This window comes from Podarcis liolepis, assembly GCF_965112155.1.
Source record: "Podarcis liolepis genome assembly, chromosome: 16".
NCBI lineage: Eukaryota > Metazoa > Chordata > Lepidosauria > Squamata > Lacertidae > Podarcis > Podarcis liolepis.
The window spans coordinates 4,296,147-4,319,488 of NC_139567.1; the positions used below are offsets into that span (position 1 = coordinate 4,296,147).

At 45.1% G+C, this 23,342-nt stretch overlaps 1 protein-coding gene across 4 annotated transcripts in view; it reads left to right on the forward strand.

Moving 5' to 3' along the window:
* The first annotated feature begins 473 nt into the window (after positions 1-473).
* PPP2R2A (protein phosphatase 2 regulatory subunit Balpha) overlaps positions 474-23,342 on the forward strand; it is a 64,004-nt gene continuing 41,135 nt past the window's right edge. For 2 of the 4 annotated variants that reach the window (XM_083480570.1, XM_083480571.1), the window contains exons 1-2: positions 2,564-2,615; positions 3,329-3,406. In XM_083480570.1, coding sequence (XP_083336696.1) covers positions 2,579-2,615; positions 3,329-3,406 — 115 coding nt within the window. In that variant the 5' untranslated portion in view covers positions 2,564-2,578. Of the gene's footprint in view, positions 731-2,563; positions 2,616-3,328; positions 3,407-23,342 lie in introns of those variants that run through there. The other 2 variants (XM_083480572.1, XM_083480573.1) reach the window with 2 other exon arrangements.

Sequence of the window (23,342 nt, forward strand, 5' to 3'; positions counted from 1 at the left end):
GCTGATCCCAGCAGTTGGGATTCTCAGGTAACATCAGAACCGGAGTCCCCAGTCAGAGACGAGCGCTCTGTCCCACCGCATCACTTTTCGGAATTTATTTTAAATTCAGAAGAAAACGAAGCCACCCGGTCAGGATGAGAGGTCCCTCTATGGACCGGCCCCGTGCACAGCGGTCAACGTTTCCCTTTTTTTAAGGGAAATTCCCTTATTCCGAATAGGATTCCTCGCAAGAAAAGGGAAAGGTTGACAGCTATGGCCCCGTGGGACTCCTTTTGCGTCCTTTCTCCGCGCAGCGGACAGGATCGCAAGCGGCGAGCGCGCCCCCCGCCACATCCGACGGGGCGGCTTCGACCCACTGTCCACCCCGCGCCCACAGCGCAGCGGAGCCACCCAATGGGCGCGCCTCCTTCCCCCGCAGGCCCCGCCCCCGCCGCCCCTCCTCTTTCCCCACCCTCCCTCCCTCCCTCGCCTCCGCCGGTGACGTCACGCTCGGCTCCGCCGGCGCCATTTTGAAAGTGGAACCCGAGCGGGGGGAGGGGCTGGGTCAGGAGAGGAAGCCGGGCGCGGGGGAAGCCCTGGGAGCCAAGCCGCCTTGCCCGCTCCCGCCCCCGGACGCCATCCGCCGCCATCCTCCCTCCGCGCCCCGCTTCAGCCCGGGACGGGGAGAGCACCGGGAAGCTGAGAGGCCGCTTCAGCCCGGCCGGCCACCCTTGGGAGCCCAACATGGCAGGTAAGGGCACGGCAGACCCTCGCGCTTCCCGGGGACGGGCGCCTGCTCCTCGCAAGCCCAGGGGCGGCCGAGGCAGGTGAGGGAGCTGGACCGGCCTCGCCTCTGGCGGAGCTTGCAGAGCTGACTTGCAGGCTGACCGGGGGGAAGGCGCGGGGCTGCTTCCTCTTCCTCGCTCCCCTCGTCCTTTGCAATGCATTTCCCTCTGCAAATCTGCTCCGCTGCTCCATTCTTATGGTTATTCTTGCATCCTCATTTTCCTTGCTGTCCTCCGCCAATAGCTCAAGCGCCGAAGCACAAATGCCTGCTCTTGGTCTTCGTTCCCCAGCTCTTCTCCTCGCCTTCCCTCCTTCGACCATGCGCCTTCGTCCATTTATCCTTTTATTTCTAACAAGAGAGAAAGTCTCCCCTCCTTGCGAAGTTGGGGGAGAAATCTCCAGGGATGGGCGTGCAGAGATGGATTTTCTTCTTCCCCCAGGCAGAGGTGGGGGTGATGCCGGGGTCTCATCCATTGCCTTCTGATCTCGCTTTCCCAAGTGTGTGTTTCTGCAAGCTTTGGAGTCCAGGCTTTTGCAGCCTTGCTTATGTCTGAAATGATGGGCTTGGTGCGAGTGGAGCTGCAGCTTGGCACTAATTGCGTGCAGAACGAGGGATAGAGCAGCCTGGGGTGTTGGGTCTGGCAGGCAGATAGAGAAGCCTGGGCTTCCTCCATGTGGGGCGGTGCGAGGCGTGTTCTCTTTGAGCGGAGAAGCCCCATGTTGCAGCGTGCTGGAGCTTGTGCTGGAGCTTGCACCGTGTAAGGGCTGCAAATCTGTCTCATTGCATTGTCCCATTTGTGTTCCTTTTTCTGGAATCCGTTCACCCACATCCCACACATTTAATTGCTTTGTGTTGGGAAGAGTCGCATGGGCGGCTGTATTTAGATTTGTGCCTTGCAGTCTCGCAACACTAGCCACACGCCTCCGTTTTGCCCTTCTTTTTTCATCAATGGGAGGAAAGCCATGAATGTAGCAGATTATAAATGTGATGTTGGGGAATGATGCACCAGTCGTGTCCCCCCCCCCCCCCGATAAAAGTGGAGTTTTCTGTCCTTTCATGAAAAGCCCTCGCCCCACCCAAATATCTATAGCCAGGAAAGAGTAAACTGGGGGTGAGCACCGGATGTGGGCCTTAGGGTAGGGGTCGCCAATGTGCTGCTTTCCAGGTGGCGTCTGATTCCATCAGCCCCTCAGCGTGGCTCATGGTCAGGGCTGATGGGAGTTGGAGTCCGGCAGGATCCGGAGGCGGCTGCTGGCTCCCGCTGCCTTAGGAGCTCTTGCAGACAGATGCACTTTTAAAATACATCTATATAACATGTAGCTAAACATCCTCTCACATTTCCAGGGTGCCTAAATATGGTAGAATGTGTCAGCACAAAGTAACAAAGAATGGTGGGAATAGAATATTTGTAGATTGTTTCCATTTTCCTGTGCTCTGATGGTTGTTTATGCTTCTGGCACGCTCATTCTTCTCCCGGCTTGAACTTTTTTCTTAAAGTTGCTCAGCCTTGTGTGGAGAGGGAAACCCGCCCTCAGTCCCCCCCTTGCCAAGAGGCAACTGTTGCTCAGCTCTTCCAGAGAGACGACTTCTTCTTTGGGAAATGTCTTTCCCTATGTCTTAGGGAAAGCTCCATTTTGACATCTTTCAGGAATTGAGGACGGCTCGCTCTTTCTTCATTCTCTCTCTTCCTGCCTGTATGAACCCAGCCCAAATGACTTGGTCTGAATGACATGCAGAAGAAATGGGTGGTGTCTTTTCTACATGTTTTGGTGGCAAGGTTCAAATGATTCACCGTCTTCCGCTGAGGCAGTAATGTTCCTGAAATTTTCTCTCCGGTCCATCTTTTACGGTAGTTTAAAGCTTATTCATAACAAAACGAAACAAAGCTCCTCAAACCCAACCTCTGCAGGTTTGAGGGCTGGAGGTCCTCCTGTTTTTCTTTTAAATAAATACTTTGAATGTTAACATACTTGTCTATGTGCATAAAAGACTCTGTGTTAATTCTTTAGAGCCTTTTACTCAGAGGGTGAAGCGTGGTTCCTAAAATAAGTACATGGGCTTGTTTTAAGTGATAAATTACATGATTTCATTCTAGATCCTAGCAGATTAATTGCAGTGTAGGAAAAATGAATGCAGAAAGTTAATTTCTTTGGTAAGAAGAGTAAAGTGTTTTGCTTCCTGCGTGAAATTCTAGCAGACATCAGTGGCATGCTTGTATTCAAAACTTGTATGGTTTCTGGATTTACTAGTTACATGATTCTGAGAGATGTCAACAGTTTGTAGAGAAACTTATGTTTACTCTGTGCTTGATTTTTGAAATCTGGACTGATCCTCATCGACAAAAGTGTGTCACTGTGTGTGGATGTGGGGTGGTGAAAGTGGAACAGTTTGATTGGGTTCCTAGGTTCTTCCATCTGCTTTGAAAATACTTGATTTCTGTGCTGTCTTCTCAGCACCACTGACTCCCCATGCCAGCAGTCCCTGCTTACTCGAGTGGAATGCTGGCAGAGTTTAATGGGCAGGGTGTGGATTACTTTTGTTTAACTTTTGTTTTGTTTCTAGGAGCCGGAGGTGGCGGGAATGACATTCAGTGGTGTTTTTCTCAGGTGAAAGGGGCTGTGGATGACGATGTAGCTGAAGGTAAGAGCAATTAACCCTTGATATATATATATATTTAATTTCAAACCTTCATAACTCACAAATGGGATGAGATAAATAATTAAAATTTTAGATTTAAACATTGTTTTGTACATTCAACAAGTGTACACAATATTAACAAAACTGGATGACATGAGGTAAAAAAAGTTGGATCACTTGATATGGAATGACCCTTCTCCAAGTATTGGTTCACCTCTATAATGCAACATTAAAGCACCATTAAACTTTGTTCACATACACCAAGTAATGTACCTTTCTCATCCGATGCTATACTGTATGTTCTGTCCTACCAATCAGCACTATGGATACTTAGTTATCCAGTATTTTGGTTAGCCTGTATCACAGTGGCTTTGGAAATTCATGTGTGAAGTTTTCTGTCTGGGCTAACTGTAGTTATTGGAATCCAAAACCTGAAGGGCTGCCATAATTTTCTGCATGCTTGATTTTGCTGAGGTTATAGTACAGCATTAGGAATTCCCATTAGTTCTGAAGTATTCAAATGGAAAATGTGATAGAAGGTAGCATGCAAGTATTATACTTCATAGGCAGGCCTGCGCGATGTATTGATATGTCGCCCAGGACAAGTATGAGGGGCAGACTGGGATGGCGGCTTCACTCGGCGATATATTGTGAGTGACACCATCATCGCTCCTGAGTCCCTCTGCTACCAGTGCCCAGCGCACCCAGGGAGAAAAAAGCCGCAGCTGACAGTGGAGGCAGAGGGACTCAGGAACAGCAGAGATTTCACCAGTGATTTACTACTCTGCCCTCATAACCGTTGCAGAGGGAGAAACAAGTTGCATTGGCGAGGTGCGATACAGCTTGTTCTCCCCTCCACTTCTTTAAACTGCTTGGCTGAGGAGCCTGACAGGCCACTGCAGCTTTACGGAGCCCCCGGCCCGCCACCTGCTTGCACGAGGCAGCGGTGGGGTCGGGGCTCCATTAAAGTGCTCCCGCTCCCCGGCTGAGGGAGCCCCGATTCTTCTCCATGCATGCAAGCAGGAGAAGGATCAGGGCTGCTCAGCTGGGGAGCAGGAGGCTTTGCACCCCTCAGCTGAAGAAGTCGAATGGAGCCCCCACCTGGCCTCCGGCTTGCGTAAGCCAGAGAAAAGGCAATTATTTAAAAAACCATTAAACATGAATAAAATTAAAACTATATATACACATACACACATATAAAACTTGTTTAAAACATACAAATAATTACAGTAAAAATAGCTTGGCACCAGCCCTTTCATTAAAAGCAGTCAGTTCCCAAAAGTCTGTCGGAACAAGGAGGTTTTCACCTGTTGGCGGAAGGACAGCAAGGAGGGAGCCAGTCTAGCTTCTCCAGGGATCCCTCCAGAGTTCCAGTCTGGGAGCAGCCACCATTAGTATACAAGATATTAATCAGAGCATCATGCAAATTTGACATTTAGCGAATGTCACCACGGAGTCCGATCCATTGCATAGTTCTGCCACTTAAGAAGGCAGTCTTATAGCATTGAGGAGGACTTATTCCCAAGCAAGCATGCATGCCAAGGTTTGCAGTCTTAACCTGAAATAATCTAGTTTCATTTTTCCTGAGGCTGGGACCATAGCTCTCTGATAGAGCACTGTGTTTGTGTGCAGGAGGTCCCAGGTTCAGTTCTTGTCATCTCCAGTTAAAAAGCATTACAGGTAGTCGGGATGGGGAAGCCCCTTGGCCTGGAGCTTTGGAGAACTGCTGCAGTCTGGGTAGGCCAGTGATGGGGAACTGGATCTTACCCACCTTCCATAGGTCGAGATTGGCAGGTGGGTGGGGCCACTCACTTATCAGTCGCGTAACATTGCACGGCCCATGAAATGCCAACAAGCAGCTGGCTTTGAGTCTTGTGAAGCCCTTAACCACAGCACTTTGTAGATGCCACCAATCAGCTGATCCGTGGTATCCACAGACTTCACTCTGGGCTTGGGCCATGTTGGTCAGAATGGCCTCACAGGCCAAATGGGGAGGCCTGGTAAGCCTGTTCTGGCCCACAGGCAGGAGGTTCCCAACCCCTGGGTTAGACAAATCACAGCTTACTTTGTCTTCTTCTTGATAGTATAATTGGCGTATAGTACCAGGCTATCCATCTAGCCTAGTATTGTCTGCTCAGACTGGCAGTGGCTCTCCTGGGTTTCAGAACAGAGGTCTTTGCCATAACTTGGTACCTGATTCTTTTTTAAAGAACAAAAGCAGAGACATGCCAGGTGTGAAACCTGGAACCTTCTTCAGGCAAAGCAAGTTCTCTGCCGCTGAAATATGGTCCTCTGCAAGCAGCCTCTGCTTACTACATCTAGATTGTCATTCAAGGAACATACCCCATGCCACTGCTGCCACTCTGTGAGGCAGGTCAGACAGAGAGAGACAGTGACTGACCCTTGGTCATCCATTGAGCTTCATAGTTGAGAAGGGCTTGAAGCTGAGTATCCCAGGTCCTAGTTTGACACGCGGTCTAACCACTACACCACACTGTATATTTATACATGATATATGATCTAAAATTAATAAATTTCAGGAGCCACAAGACTCTTACTTTTGCAGCAGCAGACTAAACACAGCTACCCTTCTGGGAACCTTTATATCTTATTTCCTCAGAGCAAACGAGACGCTTCATTGAGCTAAAAATTTGCATCCTTACTTCTGAAGGCAAGCTTTTAAAGTCCACTTCTGAAGCATAAGGATTCAGCAGTTTCTACGGGGTGCTACTGTATCAGCTGTATCTACTGTATACTGTTGCCGTGCGTAACGTAGCAACCTAGCAGAGTGGTTGTAAAAGGGGCTGGGAAAGTGCCATGTGCAGGCTCTCCACTGCAATCTTACCAGCCAAGAGTGAAAGTTGAGGCAGGGATTTCCCGTTGCACCACCAGCTCCTAGCTGGCATGGTGGAGGGAGCCAAATTGGGCCCCTCTTCAAGGAGAGGACGGTAGGCTGGGACAATGTATTGATACATCACCCAGGACCGATATGAGGGACGGCCCACAATGGTGGCTTCACTTGGCGGTACATTGAGAGTGAAACTGCCGCCACTTCTGAGTCCCTCTGCCACCAGTGCGCCAAGGGAGAGGCAAGCTGCAGCTGGAGGCAGGGGGACTCAGAATTACAATTCCCACCATCCCTGGTTGCTGGCCATGGTGGCTGGAGCTAATAACATCCAGTAACATCTGGGGAGACAGGTTCCCCATTCGCATTCTAGACAATAGCTTGATGGCCACAAGAGATTCAGTGTCCCAGTAAATGACTATCTACAGCCCTCCAATGGATTTTGCTGTATTGATCTCAGCTGTATTGGCTGTTTCAGAAGTAATGCTTGCAGCCTGTGAACAGCAGCTGAGATTGAGAGGCAGCTGCAGGAACATCTGCTTCATCATCTCCCTTCCCTCCCCCAACACCAGCTGATAACCATGATTAAGGGAAATATTTACCAGTAGGATCTGGAACCAACATTTGAGCATGGTTTCAAAAAGCTAAAAAACAGGTGCCTTGGTTAACATTAAGGCTAACCCTGTTGTTTTGCTTTACAGTGTGCATGATTCGGGAGGTGTTTCTAAAAGGCCTGGAAGGAGGGAGGCTGTATTCTATGGAAAAAGAAAAAATGGATAGCTGTATGCAGTGGCGTAGCGTGGGGGCTGCAGGGGGGGCCGGCCGCATCGGGCGCAACATCTGGGGGTTAGGGTTAGGGGGCGCAAATCCACGGGTTAGGGGGCGCAAATTACTTGCCTTGCCCCGGGTGCTGACAACCCACGCTACGCCACTGGCTGTATGCACAAGTCTAACCACTAGAGAGGGTTTAATTTTGCAGTCACAGGAAATACCACGTTCAGATAAACACAATATCTCCTGGTTCCAACACATTGCAGGAGCAGGAGGATTTGAACATGCTCTTGATCCCTCCCTTCCAAGAGGCCAATAATGGCTCAATAATGGCCTTCAGGAAAAGGATTGTAGCTTAGTGGTAGAGCAGCTGCTTTGCATGCAGAAGGTCTCAGGCTCAATCCCCAGCAAATTCCAACAGTGGGAGATGTTATTGCCTTCATGCCCATGCCTGAGACCTTGGAGAGCTGCTGCCAATCGGTGTTGACAGTACTGAACTAGATGTGGCAGTAGTCTGACTGTATGTCTTCCTATAAATGCGTCTTTCTATGTTGGTGAACTTGAATGGTTAAAAGTAACCTAAATGAAGTTCAGAGTTTCTTACTCTGCATTATCATATCTCTAGAGAACAACACCCAAACCTGTTCCTAGTAGCAGGTTTATTTACACAATTTAAGGAAACATGTTGGTTTGCTTTACTATTAATCATGAGGCTGTCTAGCATGCAGATACTTTTCTTCTACCTTGGTGGAGCATGCAATAACATCAGAGTTGCACAGTTTTCTGAGAGGGGCTTCTGTTAATCCAAGACTGACAGATGGATAGATTCCTTGTTCAGGAGCATTTGGTAGTAGATGCAGAATGATGATCTAGGAACTTCTTTCTCTTGATGGTCTCATCAAGCCTTGGTCAAGGAGGAAAAGTCAAAGGTGTCCAACTTTCTCAGAATTGGGAAACCATCTTGAAAATGCAAGTTGGGGCAATCAAGGTCGTCTGTGTGACTTTGTAATTCATTTGTAATTGTAATTTAAGGGTTGTACCCAATTCTAGTTTTATTTGGAGCTGATTTACTGAAGTTAATGAATATGATTAACTCAGGTTTATTAATTTCAGAGGGTTCATTCTGAGTAGAGCTTAGTTGAATACAACCCTAAGTTTAGTTGTAATTAATTTTATTTATTGACAGTGATAATAAGTTGCTCTTCCAAATTATTCAAGGTAGTATTTGTTTTAAAATACTAAACAAAGCAAATGTTAAAGCAGTGTTCTCTTTAGGGGCACATGGCCTTCGCTGTTTCTCTTCCGCTTTCCCTTGGAGCACTTAGGTCTTTAAATTTGGGGGTTGCTGTTTTGACAGTGGGGAAGGAGCATTCCCTATTATACATATTGAGCTATTTGTCCATCTTTTGTTTTGAGATGCTGTCTGCCTGGCCTCAAAAATTTTGTAGCCATCAAGATTTGGGATTTTGGGTCATTTTGAATGGTCTTCTTTCAAAGCTTCCCTCTTCGACCCTTGGCCAAGTTATTCAAGTTCCCAGATCCTGCATTCCCCCTTCTGGGAATCAGGCTGTTGACTTCTGACGTAAGTGGAGGTCAACATTAAATGATGGCACTAATTTGGTACAGCTTGTCATGTTTCTGATTCTGTTACTTTTTCAGTCTGAGCATTCTTTAAGGATGAATGTTGCAGATGAAGTTTCCTCAGGTTCCTCACCTCTTAATTTCAGGAAATGAAGATGGCAGTGCGACAGAATTAAAAAGCCTTTTTTTTGTTGTTGTTGTTTTGTCTAGCTATTTTTTGTATTTTGAAACAAGTGCATGCAAACATTGCAAGTTTGCTTCAAATTTGCAAAGTGGCTGTGGAACTCAGACATTTTAAACCCCAAGTTCATTGTGTGAGAGTGCAAAACTAAGGTTGAATTGAAGGGCACCAGCTGCATTTCAGCTTTTAGCTGCAATTGAATCTTTTAGTACAGGGTTTAGCAATAGAACATCTGTCCAGCATGCATTTCATTGGAGATACTGTATTTGACAGCTCTAAAATGTTCAGTTGGTTGTCAAGTAGATCATCTGATACTGCAATAAAGGGGAGCTGATGGTCTGTTGAGGAAGGAAGGTTGAGGTGTGGAGTCTATTGCTATGTGATTGGGAGTCCTAAATTCTGTGCTAGAATACCCCAGCTGCTATAACAACAAAACCAAAATGTATTCAGTAAATTGAATAAATTAAGACAGCTATCTTAATTTAACATTCAAAAGGCTGGCAATGTTTTCTGATTTCTAATCATTAGGGTGAAAAAAACCACATCAATAAAAACCCCCTCAATTTTTACAGGACTTGGTGAAGTAAATACCATATTTTTTGCTCTATAAGACTCACTTTTTCCCTCCTAAAAAGTAAGGGGAAATGTGTGTGCGTCTTATGGAGCGAATGCAGGCTGCGCAGCTATCTCAGAAGCCAGAACAGCAAGAGGGGTTGCTGCTTTCGCTGCGCAGCGATCCCTCTTGCTATTCTGGCTTCTGAGATTCAGAATATTTTTTTTCTTGTTTTCCTCCTCCAAAAACTGGGTGCGTCTTGTGGTCTGGTGCGTCTTATAGAGCGAAAAATACGGTATATCAGGTATACTTCTATCCAGGCAAAGCAGTATCTGTCTCAATGCTAGCTGTGGGCAAGATGATACTTTCAAGATGCCAAGGTGCCCCAGAAGCCTAGAATCCCAGAACTTTGCACAGGGTACCCAGGAAATAAACACCTGTGCTTCACAGAGATTTGAGTTTTAGAGTGATTTAGATTCAGTCACCAGGATGAAGCTGGCTTTTCTAAGCAATCATCAAAGGAGTCCCTATTTCATCTGTCCAGACTCAAAACTACAAAGGTATTGATAACCACCATCCAGGTCATAGTCCCAATGAATTGGTGCAGGCTACTTTTAGGATGGAGTCAATGAAGTTAGGGCAAAGAATTCTCTAAGGCTTCCTTCATTCCTCAGATTATATGAAAGATGTGGAGAAATTCTGACCCTGCAGCCATCCTGGACATTCCCAGAGGTCTTTGCAATAGGTTGTATGAGGTGCCAGCCAAGTGGGGGGGGGAATGCCCTCTTGGACTGATGTTAACACATGGAGTAGCATTGCTTTGAACTTGACTGGCACTCTGGGAAAAGTGGGTACCTCTGCAGAAGAGACTGGAGCAGAGCACTGAATGTTGGCCATTCCACGTTTAGAGGACTTGGGTCCAGCGTTAGAAACCCAGATATATAATCTAGGCTCCAAATGGCTCCTTAAACCAGGGTTGCAGACGCCAAAATGGAATTGTCTAGTTGCCATTTATTGGGAAAGATGGTCCCAAAGTCTGATTTTTCAAATGATGACTGACTGTAGTTGATTCTCAGTTAAACATCTGGCTAATTCAAATGACAACCTTGAGCTAGGTTAAGAGCTTTGAAAACTTAAAGAAGAAAAGCCACCTGGTCCAGGGACTGTTCACATATATATTGGCTTATTCCAACCTCTTTTTCTTAATGGTGACTGCTTCTGGTCAGGCTGCACAGAAAAAGCAACTTGGTCCCAGAAATTCATTCTGACGGGGCAGATAAAATATAACTGATAGAATTCTACAGGATGTGGTATTAAAATAGTCCAGATCAAGTGATTCTCAGATGGTGGAGATGTCAGGCGCCATATTGGTGCCTAGGAATCTTCACTTGGTCGCAAGTGGTTGAACACCAGGTGCAAAATGCTAATTTCAAACATTGCTTGGGTCCAGCAGATTACCAGCTTATAGTGACAAAATGCTGTGAGTACATTGCACCAGTTCCTGCTGTAATACCTTGTTCTTCAAGGAGGGGAACATTCAATTTCTGAATGGTTTGAAGACATACGCCAAATAATTTCTTAATTACCATCCTCCCACAAACTGCAGAAACGTGTGATGCATGCAAAAACTATTCTGTTTTCAGACAAAAGTTGGCAAATGGGAAAGAGTGAAACTGCTACAGTGCAAGATTTATTGTGTGTAGCAAAGTCTGAAGAAGGGATACTGAGGCCTTATAAAGCCATTTTCTTGCACTGGAGCTAAAACCACAGAACCTTAGGGTCAGTGGTGCTGCTTTGTGGGGGAATTCTTAACAAAAGTACTTTACTACTAGTGATTAGCAGTTGAACAGTTGCAGTATGGGTAGGATTAAAGAAGAAAAATAGTTCCCTGCAATTTATTTAGGCTTGTCGGTAAGCAATGCAAGCAAATTCATGTCTACTCACAAGCAAACCCTACTGAATTCAATGAGGCTTACTCCCAGGAAAGTAGAAGTAAGTTTAGTTGAATTCAGTGGGGCTTAAGATTCCGCTTAATCCTCTGAGTGAGGAAGCAGATGCAACTTGACTAGAAATCACTCAAACTATTCTTAAATTGCTTGAAAATATATTAAATATGGAAATTTATTTAATAGTTTTGTTAAATCTACTCCTTCCTTACATTTTAAAGCCCTCCATTGCCATGGGGAGGTGCGGCGAAGCCCTTTGCTGCCCCAGGGTCTGCCGCAGGGATGCCCGACGAGGCCCTTTGCCACCAGGGATAGTTGTGGCAAGGTCCTCCTCCGCTGTGGGGATGCCCGGCGAGGCCTACTGCCACTGCGTGTATATATATTGTGATATATTGAGATACTGTGATGTTTAGCTGGGGATACATCACAATGTTGAAAACCAGATGTTGCCCAGCCCTACTCTTATGCGCTTGTTTCCTTTGCTTTGACTACAGTTTTTAAACTAACTTTTTAAAAGAGAACTGACTCCCTGGAGGGGTTTAGACCGGAGTGAACTACTGTAGCAAGCATAGGCAAACGTGGCCCTCCAGATGTTTTGGGACTACAACTCCTATCATCCCTAGCTAACAGGACCAGTGGTCAGGGATGATGGGAGTTGTACTCCTAAAACATCTGGAGGGCCGAGTTTGCCTATGCCTGTACTGTACCATCCCCTGAATTCCCATGAATGCCTGAATAATTACTTTCAAGAGGAGAAATGGTCCAGTGGCTGTTTGCTCTCATGGGCAACAGTTTGCAAGATGTGTGTTCCTGTTGCGGTGGTGACCACTTCATCTGCACAATGTGTCACTTTTCCTCCAATTGTGTTTTTCCTTTTTAAAAGTGTCGAGGCCATTTGATAGATTGATTTGACCTATTTCCTCCTCCTCATCCCCCTCCTCCTGGAAAGGTCCTGGAACGTGGGTACCAGCACAGCTGAAAATGAAAGAGTCAAATCACACTTTGTAAAATGTGTTCTGAGAGGTCCATAGAGCATGGTGAGCCTTCTGAATGATATATATACTGCAAATAGAGCAGATATCATGGGTTTACTAAATCTGCCCTAGAAAATCTAAAGGAGGAGAAATTGTCAATCAGTGTGTAACTTTTTCTGATTGCAAATTGGTGGTACTGCTTAATTATTAGTGGTCTAAATGAAACCACAGTTTTACGCTTTCACCTAACCGCCCAAATGCAATATGTCTCCTCAGAGTGAGGAGAACCTGCGTGCTCAGAAGTGTTCAAAGGGCCAATGGAAGCTCCCCAAGCCTTTTCAGATGGGCGGATGTTCAGATGTACCAAGATGCATTCTCCCTTGCCACTTGTTTTCCTACTGGGTATATAAATTGCCCCCGAGTTTCAGCAAAAGCCTTACTAGTGTTGAAGTGCTTGGTAGGGCTGTGCAATAAATCGCCATATCGTTGAATACCGCTATTGAAATAACATTGTGATAAGTGTTTCAACAAGGCAATATACCAGTGAACAAACGGTGGAGACTTGACAGCTTCCCAGGAGGTAGCTTTGCAGATAATTTGCAGGTACACCATCCGCCACTGTCAGGAGGTATGGCGGGACCCTCTGCCACCATGGGGAGGCATGGTAAGGCCCTCGGCTGCTGCGAGGGACCGCGGTGCACCCTCAGCTGCTGCAGGGAGGTATGGTGGGACCCTTTGCTGCCACGAGGAGGCCCAGCAAGGCCCTCCACCACCACCAATATATATCATGATGTTGTGATATTTAGCTGGTGATATATCGTGATGTTGAAAACCTGATATTTCCCAGCCCTAGTGCCTGGCATTACTTGGATCTATAGAGAAAGAGCAATACAATCCCTTTAAATCTGCTTCCACTGAGGCTTTGGGTTTCTCCCAGCTGTTGTTCCCTTCTTTTGAGTCCCTTTCTCCCCCCTCCTCTTGCTAGCATTTCTTTATGTACTGCATTGCATTGGTGCAAGAGCAAGTCTCCTGAAGGTGACTAAAGAGTTGCTTGTGTAGGCAGGTGTGTGTATGTGCATACGTGTATGTTAGTATGTGTTCATGCCAGAACACATGAACGGAAACGTGTACACAGAAGGTAGAACATGAGAGTCAAGCTTGAAGGAGGGTGCAGATAGGCCTTCAACCCTGAAACTCGTCACCTAGAGACTTGCCCAAAACTGGGCTGCTTCCAGAAAAAAGAACACTTTTCTATCCATATTGAATTATGCTGGTCAGGTATAGGATGCAATAACATTTTTCTACCTGAGGTGGTCTTAACTATTAATACAGGGGTAAATGGTAAATAAAATTGAAGCATGATTGACAGCTTGCACATTAAGAAATTGACTCTGGGGCGGGGGAGGGGGTGGGATGGGTGGGAATAATGCAGGGCCCGCTGAAGGGCACCACATTGTGAAACATAAGGTGTGAGAATCCGAAGCACATTGAAGCTGCCTACATGTATTGTACCACATGGCTCAGATTCTTAGGCAAATGGGCATGGGGGGGGAGAGAGTTCTTTTCATTATCTTGAAAGTGCTACAAGCTTTTTAATGTATTTTTCTGATTTATGGTACACAAAAGAAGCTACCAAAATGATCAGGGTATTAGGACATAAGAAAGGTAAAGGGACCCCTGACCATTAGGTCCAGTCGTGACCGACTCTGGGGTTGCGGCGCTCATCTCGCTTTATTGGCTGAGGGAGCCCGCATACAGCTACCAGGTCATGTGGCCAGCATGACTAAGCCGCTTCTGGCGAACCAGAGCAGCGCACGGAAATGCCGTTTACCTTCCCGCTGGAGCGGTACCTATTTATCTACTTGCACTTTGACGTGCTTTCGAACTGCTAGGTTGGCAGGAGCTGGGACCGAGCAACGAGAGCTCACCCCGTCGCGGGGATTCAAACCACCAACCTTCTGATCGGCAAGTCCTAGGCTCTGTGGTTTAACCCACAGCGCCACCCACGTCCCTAGACATAATAGAGACTTATAAAATGCATGGAGAAGGTGTACAGCAGGAAGTGTTTCTCCCTTACTTTAATACTAGAATTTGGGGACATCCAGTGGAATTGACTGGCCAGTGGATTCAAGACGGACGCATGAAACTAGCTTCCATAATATGCAGCAATGGCCAGTGGCTTTAGATGACACAATCCCATTCTAAAAATGGTACTTGCTGCACTGTGTCTCTGCAAGTTCTTGGCTTGCTAGGTAGCCCTACTTATTCAATTATATTCTCAGTGAGGTCCAGTTGTGCTGTTCTCAACAGGAAGGTATGCAAAATGGTAAAGCTCCATTCCCTTGCTTTACTGTACTGTGGGTTTTTGATAGTCAGCCCCTCTCAATTTATATGGCTTTCATCTTTGCAGCTAAGAGGACTAGAAACCTTTGTGTGTCATTTAAATTGATTCAGATCATTGGATAACTGAGTGTTTACAGTGTGATTGCTGATGAAACTGGCTAAGCCAAACTGTGGCTTAGTATGAACGTGCAGGTTTCCAAAGAGGAAACTGGCAATTTCGTCCCTTCTTTGCTGCTGCTATGAGCCATGCCTTGGTTTGGCTAGGCATGTTGTGCAAACCTAAGCTCTGATTTGCCTTGTCTTGCTTTACTCAAACAATGAGCCCAGGTTTGATTGATACAGTGTTAGAAACTGGGATAGGAATGGCTAGGAGCCATGTGGCTCCTGGGACCTCGGTTGTGGGCGCCAAACAAAATGCCCAGGTGCCTTTTCTTTTCTTTTGTACTACCCCACTACGAGACCAGGCAGCCCCACAGATAAATAAAATAAAATAAAATGCTGCTGGTCAAATCAGTTTGTCTCCATATGAAGCAGGTGATGAGGTGATTATGGGCTGCATTTGTAACACTGAAATGACATCCCAACAAAATAGAGGTGCTGTGGGTTGGAAGCCCCAGATCCAGGAATTGAGTGGTTGGAGTGTATTGAATGGGGTCACACTCCCCTTGAAAGAGCAGGTGGATAGATAGCTTGCATGTGCCCCTTGATCTAGCATTGCTGCTGGAAGCCCAAGTAGTGCTGGTGGTGAGGAGTCCTTGTGGCCAGCTCTCTAGCCTTGCCACAGTCTGGGCTACCCTTGTTCTAGTCACCACTAGAAAATATATACAGTGGTACCTCGGGTTAAGTACTTAATTCGTTCCGGAGGTCCGTTCTTAACCTGAAACTGTTCTTAACCTGAAGCACCACGTTAGCTAATGGGGCCTCCCGCTGCTGCTGCGCGATTTCTGTTCTCATCCTGAAGCAAAGTTCTTAACCCGAGGTACAGTTTCTGGGTTAGCAGAGTCTGTAATCTGAAGCGTATGTAACCTCAAGCGTATGTAACCCGAGGTACCACTGTATATGTAGTTTTGCAAACTGCTGTTCAATATAACTGAGATCAATAGTTCAATAATTCAACTATGGAGTAAATCTTCTAGATAAGACTGTGTACATGAAGGACTCTTATCGATGAGATGCCCAGGTATAGTCTTCGTTTCAGATATTTTCTTCAGGACAGTTCAGATATATTGATAAATGTAAAGATTGTGCTGCTTATTGGGTCAGCACGCATCAAAAGTTGACCCAATAATGAGCACAAAGAAGAAGACATCCGAAACGAAGACCATTCCCAGGTGCCTGCATGTATTTTTTCCCCCAAGTTCTTTGTGACTGTACATATATACCTTGTGTGGATATTATTTTGAGTCATAATACCAATTGCATTGGAACATTCAGTGCAGAATGTTTACATTATTTTATAGGATTTGAACATTATAAACCATTGAGCTTTAAAATCTCAATTTTCACAGCAAAAACAGTGATTTTATTATACTGTAATAGGGTGGTTATACTGTTGCAGCAACAACATAGTGATTCTCTTCCCTGCTCCCCTCAACCCTCATCCTCCCAGAGATGAGTATAGTAATTCAGCTGGAGTGCTGGGAACTGCTGTGATCTTTCTCCCAGTCCACTGTTCTTTTGTTGTACACTGAAGGAGAAATAATTACCTTACTGAGGCATACATGTGAATGTGCTTTTCCATTTTGAGACTCACAAATGGTAGGTTGGTTTGCCTTAAAAACCTTGCTATTTGGGTTACTTGCCAACCCCCTGAGGCAGGCAGGCAAGCTTCTGTCCTAATTTTATAATTGCAGAATTGTGATAGGGTTTGAAGAGCTGAATTCAGTGTATTTTTATTCCAGGTTTATAAAAGAAATACCTTGCAAAGTGTACTGTTTGAATATTTTTGGTGCTGAAGAGTTCTAATTTATCTTTGTGATAACTAGGCTTTTAATCTATATTTAAAAAGGGCCCACCAGATCATAATAGTAACCATGTCTGGCCCACAGTCTTTTCTTCTTCTTTTAGCCCCCGGTGACTGTACTAAATTTTAGGGAGAGTATAAACAAGTATGGGACGCAGGTGGCGCTGTGGGTTAAACCACTGAGCCTAGGACTTGCCAATCAGATGGTCGGCGGTTCGGATCCCCGCGACGGGGTGAGCTCCCGTTGCTTGGTCCCAGCTCCTGCCAACCTAGCAGTTCAAAAGCACGTCAAAGTGCAAGTAGATAAATAGGTACCGCTCCAGCGGGAAGGTAAACGGCGTTTCCGTGCGCTGCTCTGGTTTGCCAGAAGCGGCTTAGTCATGCTGGCCCCATGACCCAGAAGCTGTACGCCGGCTCCCTCGGCCAGTAAAGCGAGATGAGTGCCGCAACCCCAGAGTCGGTCACAACTGGACCTAATGGTCCAGCCTTTACCTTTACCTATAAACAAGTTTGGCCATCACTTCACTTGTAAGAAGAAATTAATGGTCTTCAAATTGCATGTATTTTATTTTTATTTAACAAATTGCATATACCCCCTGATTGTAATAGCACCTCTAAGCAGTTTTACAAGGAATATTATCAGTAAATAACTGAAAACAAGTAATTAAAGTGTTTTAAAGACAATTAAACATAGCAGGCTAAAAAGAGATTAAAACTTGTATATTGAACTCTGCAATTTAATATGTCTCTCCTTTTGTATTCAATACTTCAGCTATTTGTGGGGGTTGTGTTCTGGGTCATTGCGTACTTGCATGAAATTGCGTGTAATCGAACATTCATTGGAAAAGCCAGCAATCACCCTGTTCTGCCCCAGCTCTGTTCTTTTGGCGACATTTAGTGACATCTTTATGACATTTTTTGGTCACTTCTGGGTTTGGCGCTGTACACAGTTGTGCACATATCAAATGCTCAGAAACTGGGAGTTGCTTGTACAGAAGCTGAAGCAAGTAATGCTGAGAAACTTCAACTGTTTCTGGATTGCAACCTGTTTTACAGTGAAATTCACATTTCATTTCCTTAGCTTATTTATTTTCAGTTCTGTCACCTGTGGCTTGGATCAAGATAAGGTGTTCTTACTGCAGGTGATAAGGTACTTATCAATGCCTGCAAATTTGTGTTATAATCAACACAATTAGCACTGTCGTCTTCTTTTTTTGCATTTCTTTCACCCTCTCTGGTGTCTCTGATGAAGTGGTCTCTAGACCATGAAAGCATGTGTGTGTGTATGTGTATGTGTACATAACCTTAAAACACACATAAGTAAGTACTGTATATATCCAACTGATATCACTGGCTGCTGACATTCAGCAGTCTACATTCCTTGAGGAGTTTGCAATCTCAATTAGGTGTGGGCAAGCCACCATGAAATCTTCTGCCCATTGCCTTTCTCTGAGCCTGCTGCACAGAGTAACAGGGCAGTCTTGGTATTGTAAGAGACTGGGCTGGAGGAGCAGCGATGGCCTTGGGAGGTAGGCAGGGAATTTGTATTCTCTCTCCCCCCCCCCCCATTGGAAACAGAGTGTTAAAACTGCTCTTTTTAAAACCCCTCAGTTTGATTCTGCTGTATAGCAAATAGCATTTCAGGGAACATTTATTCATCTTCAGAAGAGGGATTTGTGCTTGTTGTTATTATTTTTCAAGCCATAATGGTAAGAATGGGATTCAGATTTATAGTGTGGCCTACACACTACTAATGTGTGGATATCTGTGTGCACAGTGCAGAGAAATTGGTTTTCCAGAATAATGCACTTTGCATTTTGAAAGCAAATTACCTTATTTCACATGACTATCAGTTTGGCTGTAGCTTCATCTGGAGACCTTGCATGTTGAGAGATTGCAAGATCAGATTAATTTCCATCTGTGTATTTCCCCAACACCTCTGTGTGGCTCCCAGTTTCCATCTTATCATTGAAATAATGTAACTGATATATGGCTTCAAATTAACCTGAGGGATTGCATGGGTCCTGCTTTTATCAGATCACTGAAAGGACATAACCAGTATTTTAGTTCAAATATTTCGGTTTCCTCATTCCCTTACTAATACAAACTATTCACATATTAACTATTGATAAAATGAGGAAGAAACAAGGGCTGGGGAATCGGTAGATTAGAGCCTGGTGGTGATAAAGCCAAGGTTGCAGGTTCCATCCCCTTGTGGGACAGCTGCATATTCATGCATTGCTGGGGGTCGGACTGGGTGAACCTCAGCGTCCCTTCCAACTCTATAATTCTATAAATCTATAAAAGCTGCAGGGTGTCAAAACTTTTTTGCTCTCTCATGATGATGAGGTTATACGTTTTCAATTTAACCGTTTAAAACTTTCAGCATTAAGTACTGTGCTACATACGAAGAGTTAGACTGAGCAGACCACAGCCACTTACTTAGCCTGGTGCTTTTTTGTTACTTGGGTAGATGGCCAAATATTTCATTCTTTGGGATCTTTGCACATGAAAATATAGGATATTGGACCTTTTAAATATGCCCTTGTGAGTCTTCCTTTCCCCCCTACCATGGAAAAAGACCACACATTTGGTAAGTTATAAATGGTCAGGTGCTTTTTCATTACAGAATTCAGGAAAAGTTGCACAGGCAGTAAAACTTGGCTTAGTTACAGTGGTGAAAGTTCCTAAATTATTGGCATAGGAACTCAAGAGTGACTTGTGAGAGCCATGTGGCTGAGCTGGAGTAACCAGCTCAGATCTCCTCACATGCTGAACTTCTCAGGAGGTTGAACAATAGGCTTGATTTCTCATTTCCTCCCAAGGTAAGGGAAAGTGACTTCACTAAGCCTGGCAGGTATTGACCTCTTCATTCATTCATTGGATTCATATGTTGGTTATATAAGGCTGTTTACACACACAGGTTAGAAACAGCCAGAATCCCTTACAGTTCTCAACCTGTGGGTCCCCAGTTGTTGTTGGACTACAACTCCCATCATCCCTGAGCTCTGGCCTTGCTAGCTAGGGATGATGGGAGTTGTAGTCCAACAACAACTGGGGGCCCACAGGTTGAGAAAGGCTGCTTTAACAGTAAGAAGGGACTTCTACTTATTCATACCCTGCAGAAAGAAGACCCTGCCATCTCTCTCAGCAGCGGGGAGGGATTTCATGATGGTGATAAATAACAGTTGGCCAGTAAGTGAAGCCTCTACTCCATTGAAACACACACACCAGAAATGTTTCAGTGGAGTGAGGGGGAGTGCATACCAGTCCCTACATCTCTGAAGGATGCACAAGCAGTCTTGATGGGTCACAGCAAATGCCTATTTTGTCCAGGATCCTTTTGTCAACAGTGGCTGGCCAGATGCCCTGGGGAGCTTAAGAAGAACTTCCAAATGTTCTAGGAATAGCAAATCAACAGCAGCAACAAAACCCTGCAAAAATTAAATAGTTGAAAGGGGTGAAAATGAAAATGTAAATCTGGAAATGCTTCCTCTGTGATCACTTTGACCGATCTCTTATCACCTTGATTAGACATTTCAGTTTGGTGGGCTGGGAGAGCTGAAAATAATGCTAATGTACAGTGGTACCTCAGGTTACAGCAGCTTCGGGTTACAGACTCCGCTAACCCAGAAATAGTACCTCAGCTTAAGAACTTTGCTTCAGGATGAGAACAGAAATCGTGCAGCAGCAGCGGGAGGCCCCATTAGCTAAAGTGGTACCGCAGGTTTCAGAACAGTTTCAGGTTAAGAACGGACCTCCAGAAAGAATTAAGCTCTTAACCCGAGGTACCACTGTATTTCACATCTGGCAACCAATGCACCACTTTGGTTTCAGCTGGTACATGGGTAGATGAGTCTGGGGCACAAATTTTCATGGCCCTCTAGCCGTTAGGGGGGCTCATTTACCAGAAGCAATGTATTTTGAATTAAAGCATTATTTAGAAAGCAGATATTGTGAAGGATACAAGTAGCACTTCCAATCCAGCAGCCTCCCCTCACAAGCCATAAGGACATGAGAAGAGCTTGCAGGATCAGGCCAGTGGTCTATCTAGTGCAGCATCCAGGCCAGCCAGATGCCTCTGGGAAGCTCACAAGCAGGACGTGAGCATCACAGCACCCTCCCCTCCCCTCCCCGTTTCCAGCAACTGGTTTCAGAAGCCTCTAACAGGAGTGGCATCACATGGCTGTTGGGGGTAGCAGCCATATTCTTGATGGATTTGTTTCAACCTCTTAAAGCCATTCAAGTTGCTGGCCATCATTGCCTCATGCGGGAGCAAATATGCACTGTGTGAAGAAGTAGTTTATACAGTGGACGCTCGGATTGCAAACGTGATCCGTGCGGGAAGCTCGTTTGCAACCTGCAGCGCCGCGTGTGCACACGCGTGGGTTGCGATTCGCATGCACGACTGCCGAAACCCAGAAGTAACCTGTTCCGGTACTTCTGGGTTTTGGTGCGTCCGTAACCCAAAAAATTGCAACCTGAAGCGTCTGTAACCCGAGGTATGACTGTATAGTCTTCTACAGCCTTGATCCAGAGCAGCGTTGTGTTCTGGGCTACTGACACAGTGCTGGTAGTGCAGGACCACCGTCCACCAGACTCTCATGGAACAGAACATTACCTCTATCAAAGCTTTCTATATTGACTAAGCTGTCTAGCAGCAGGACAGCCTTTCTCCCATGTTTGCAATATTTTTAGTGCTGGGTGGTGGTTGTTTGAAATGTTTGCTGAAAAGCATTTTTGATATACTGTATGCAGGTACTGATCTAGCAAGTTGTGCCTTAGCTGGCACTAGCTGTTGGCTTCTGTGTGCTGTGTAGCCTATTGATATTCTGCTGTGTTTACAGTGGGGGTTTTGCCCACCCCTTCAGAAATAGCCCTATACTACTTTCACTTGGCAACTTACCCCTTGAAAGGAGGCAAAAGGCCTCTCAAGGATTATTATTTTTATCCCAGGTCATAGAATCCTGGCTCTTGGTATGTTGAGTCATGTTTGCTTTGTTTCAGTTTGCTTTGTTTAATCAGCCATTTAAAAAAAGAGCAAGGTGCCATTCTAAGGTTGGAGCTGATTTATTTGGTGGAGCATAGAATTGCTGCTGCATAGTTCTTTTTCAGGTTGACCAGAAGAAAATTCATGAAACGGAGATTGAAATTTGGGTACCTCGTTGTCGGAGTTCCATCGGGATCGCACCAGCACAAGTATACACATAGAGAGCCATTCTCATGGACTTATTTCAGGAATATTCGGACTGTTTGGCTTTGAGATATTAGGTTGCATATGTCATTATTTTGGCATTGTAGATATTATTTCAGATTCCATGTATTAGAAGGTGTTGAAATGTTGTACATTATTGTTAATGATTTTTTGTAAACCACATACAGAGTTGTTTAGTTTGTTTCAGCTAACAGCAGAGGTTAGAAATGGGAGAATTTGTATGTTGATTCGGTAATGGTTGTTGGATTGAGGTACCACCATGAAATGTTAAGCACCTTGATTGGAAAGATTAAAAAAAAAAGCAATATCCTATAAACTAGTCAAATTTTGTATTTCCACCATTTTTGATGTGTTCATTTTAATTATACACCATCTAAGCAGGGCAACGTATTTTGCAATTATTCATTGGAACCAATCAAGCAATTTGCTACTGGGGGTAGAATTCATGATCCTTATTATCTCAGCACCCATTAATTAATTTTAAACATGAGGAAAATTGGTGTTCCCTAAGACTGAAGATGTACAGCCAATGCTAGTGAAAGTTGGAAGGGGGGTTGACAAAGATCCTATTTGAGCGGAGCTTCAGTGCTTTGCACTGTCCATGGAATATTTCAGCAAAATAGTGCAGGCAATTCCTCATATGCGCAGGGGTTTCATTCTAGGTCACTGTGCGCTTGTGTGAAATTGTGTGTAATCCGAACACCCATTGAAAACACTCCCCCACCAACACATTCTGCCCCTTTTGGTGATGTCTTTATGATATTTTCATGTCACTGCCAGGTTTGGCGTGGTGTATGTATGTGTGGTTGCACACGTATCAGATGTAGCTAAAGCAGTTGCTGCCTGTACTATGCAGAATAAGCTAAGACTTTGCAGGTCAGCTGGGACTTGCCAAAAGTTTCATGGAAGAGGCGGGGTTGAGGGAAAGGTGGTGGTGGCAACCTAACACAGATTATGGAAGGCAATTTCAAGACTAGGAGGTAGCAAAGGAGAAAAGGTACAGGTGAGAAATGTGGGTGTCCTAGGGCCAGAGTTGGAGAAGCAAAGATTAGGGATGAATCAGGATACCAGAATAAAAAGCAAAGAAGGGGGCAAACCATAAGTGGGTTTGAAGGCAAGTTTGAAAAACATACTTTGTGTTAATGAGCTGGGAAATGGCTTTGTGTCTTCAGGGGTATATACACATGGTTTACTGTGTAGTAAAGAGGTTCAGAGGATCACTCCCTTATTGGTTCTCTGTGCCTGCTCTGCATTTTAAGAGGAGGAACAACATCACCTCCCTTCCCAAACCTTAAATATAGAAAGCAATTAATTGAAGTGACAAGGGTCAATGGTTTTTGTTCAGAAATGCAACACCTTGCATTTGTTTCTAAGCTGCTTTGTAAAATTGTTATAGCAATTTCCCTAATCACAAACTACTTTTGCAACCTAGTAGCAAAATGTGAATTGTTTTATTCTTTTAGCCGTCTGAACATAGCAAAGAAAATACCTACAAAAGCAGGGGAGCTCATGTTCAGAGTTAAATATTCATGGTTTGTAATAAAGTGGCCCCAATGCATGTTTGTAT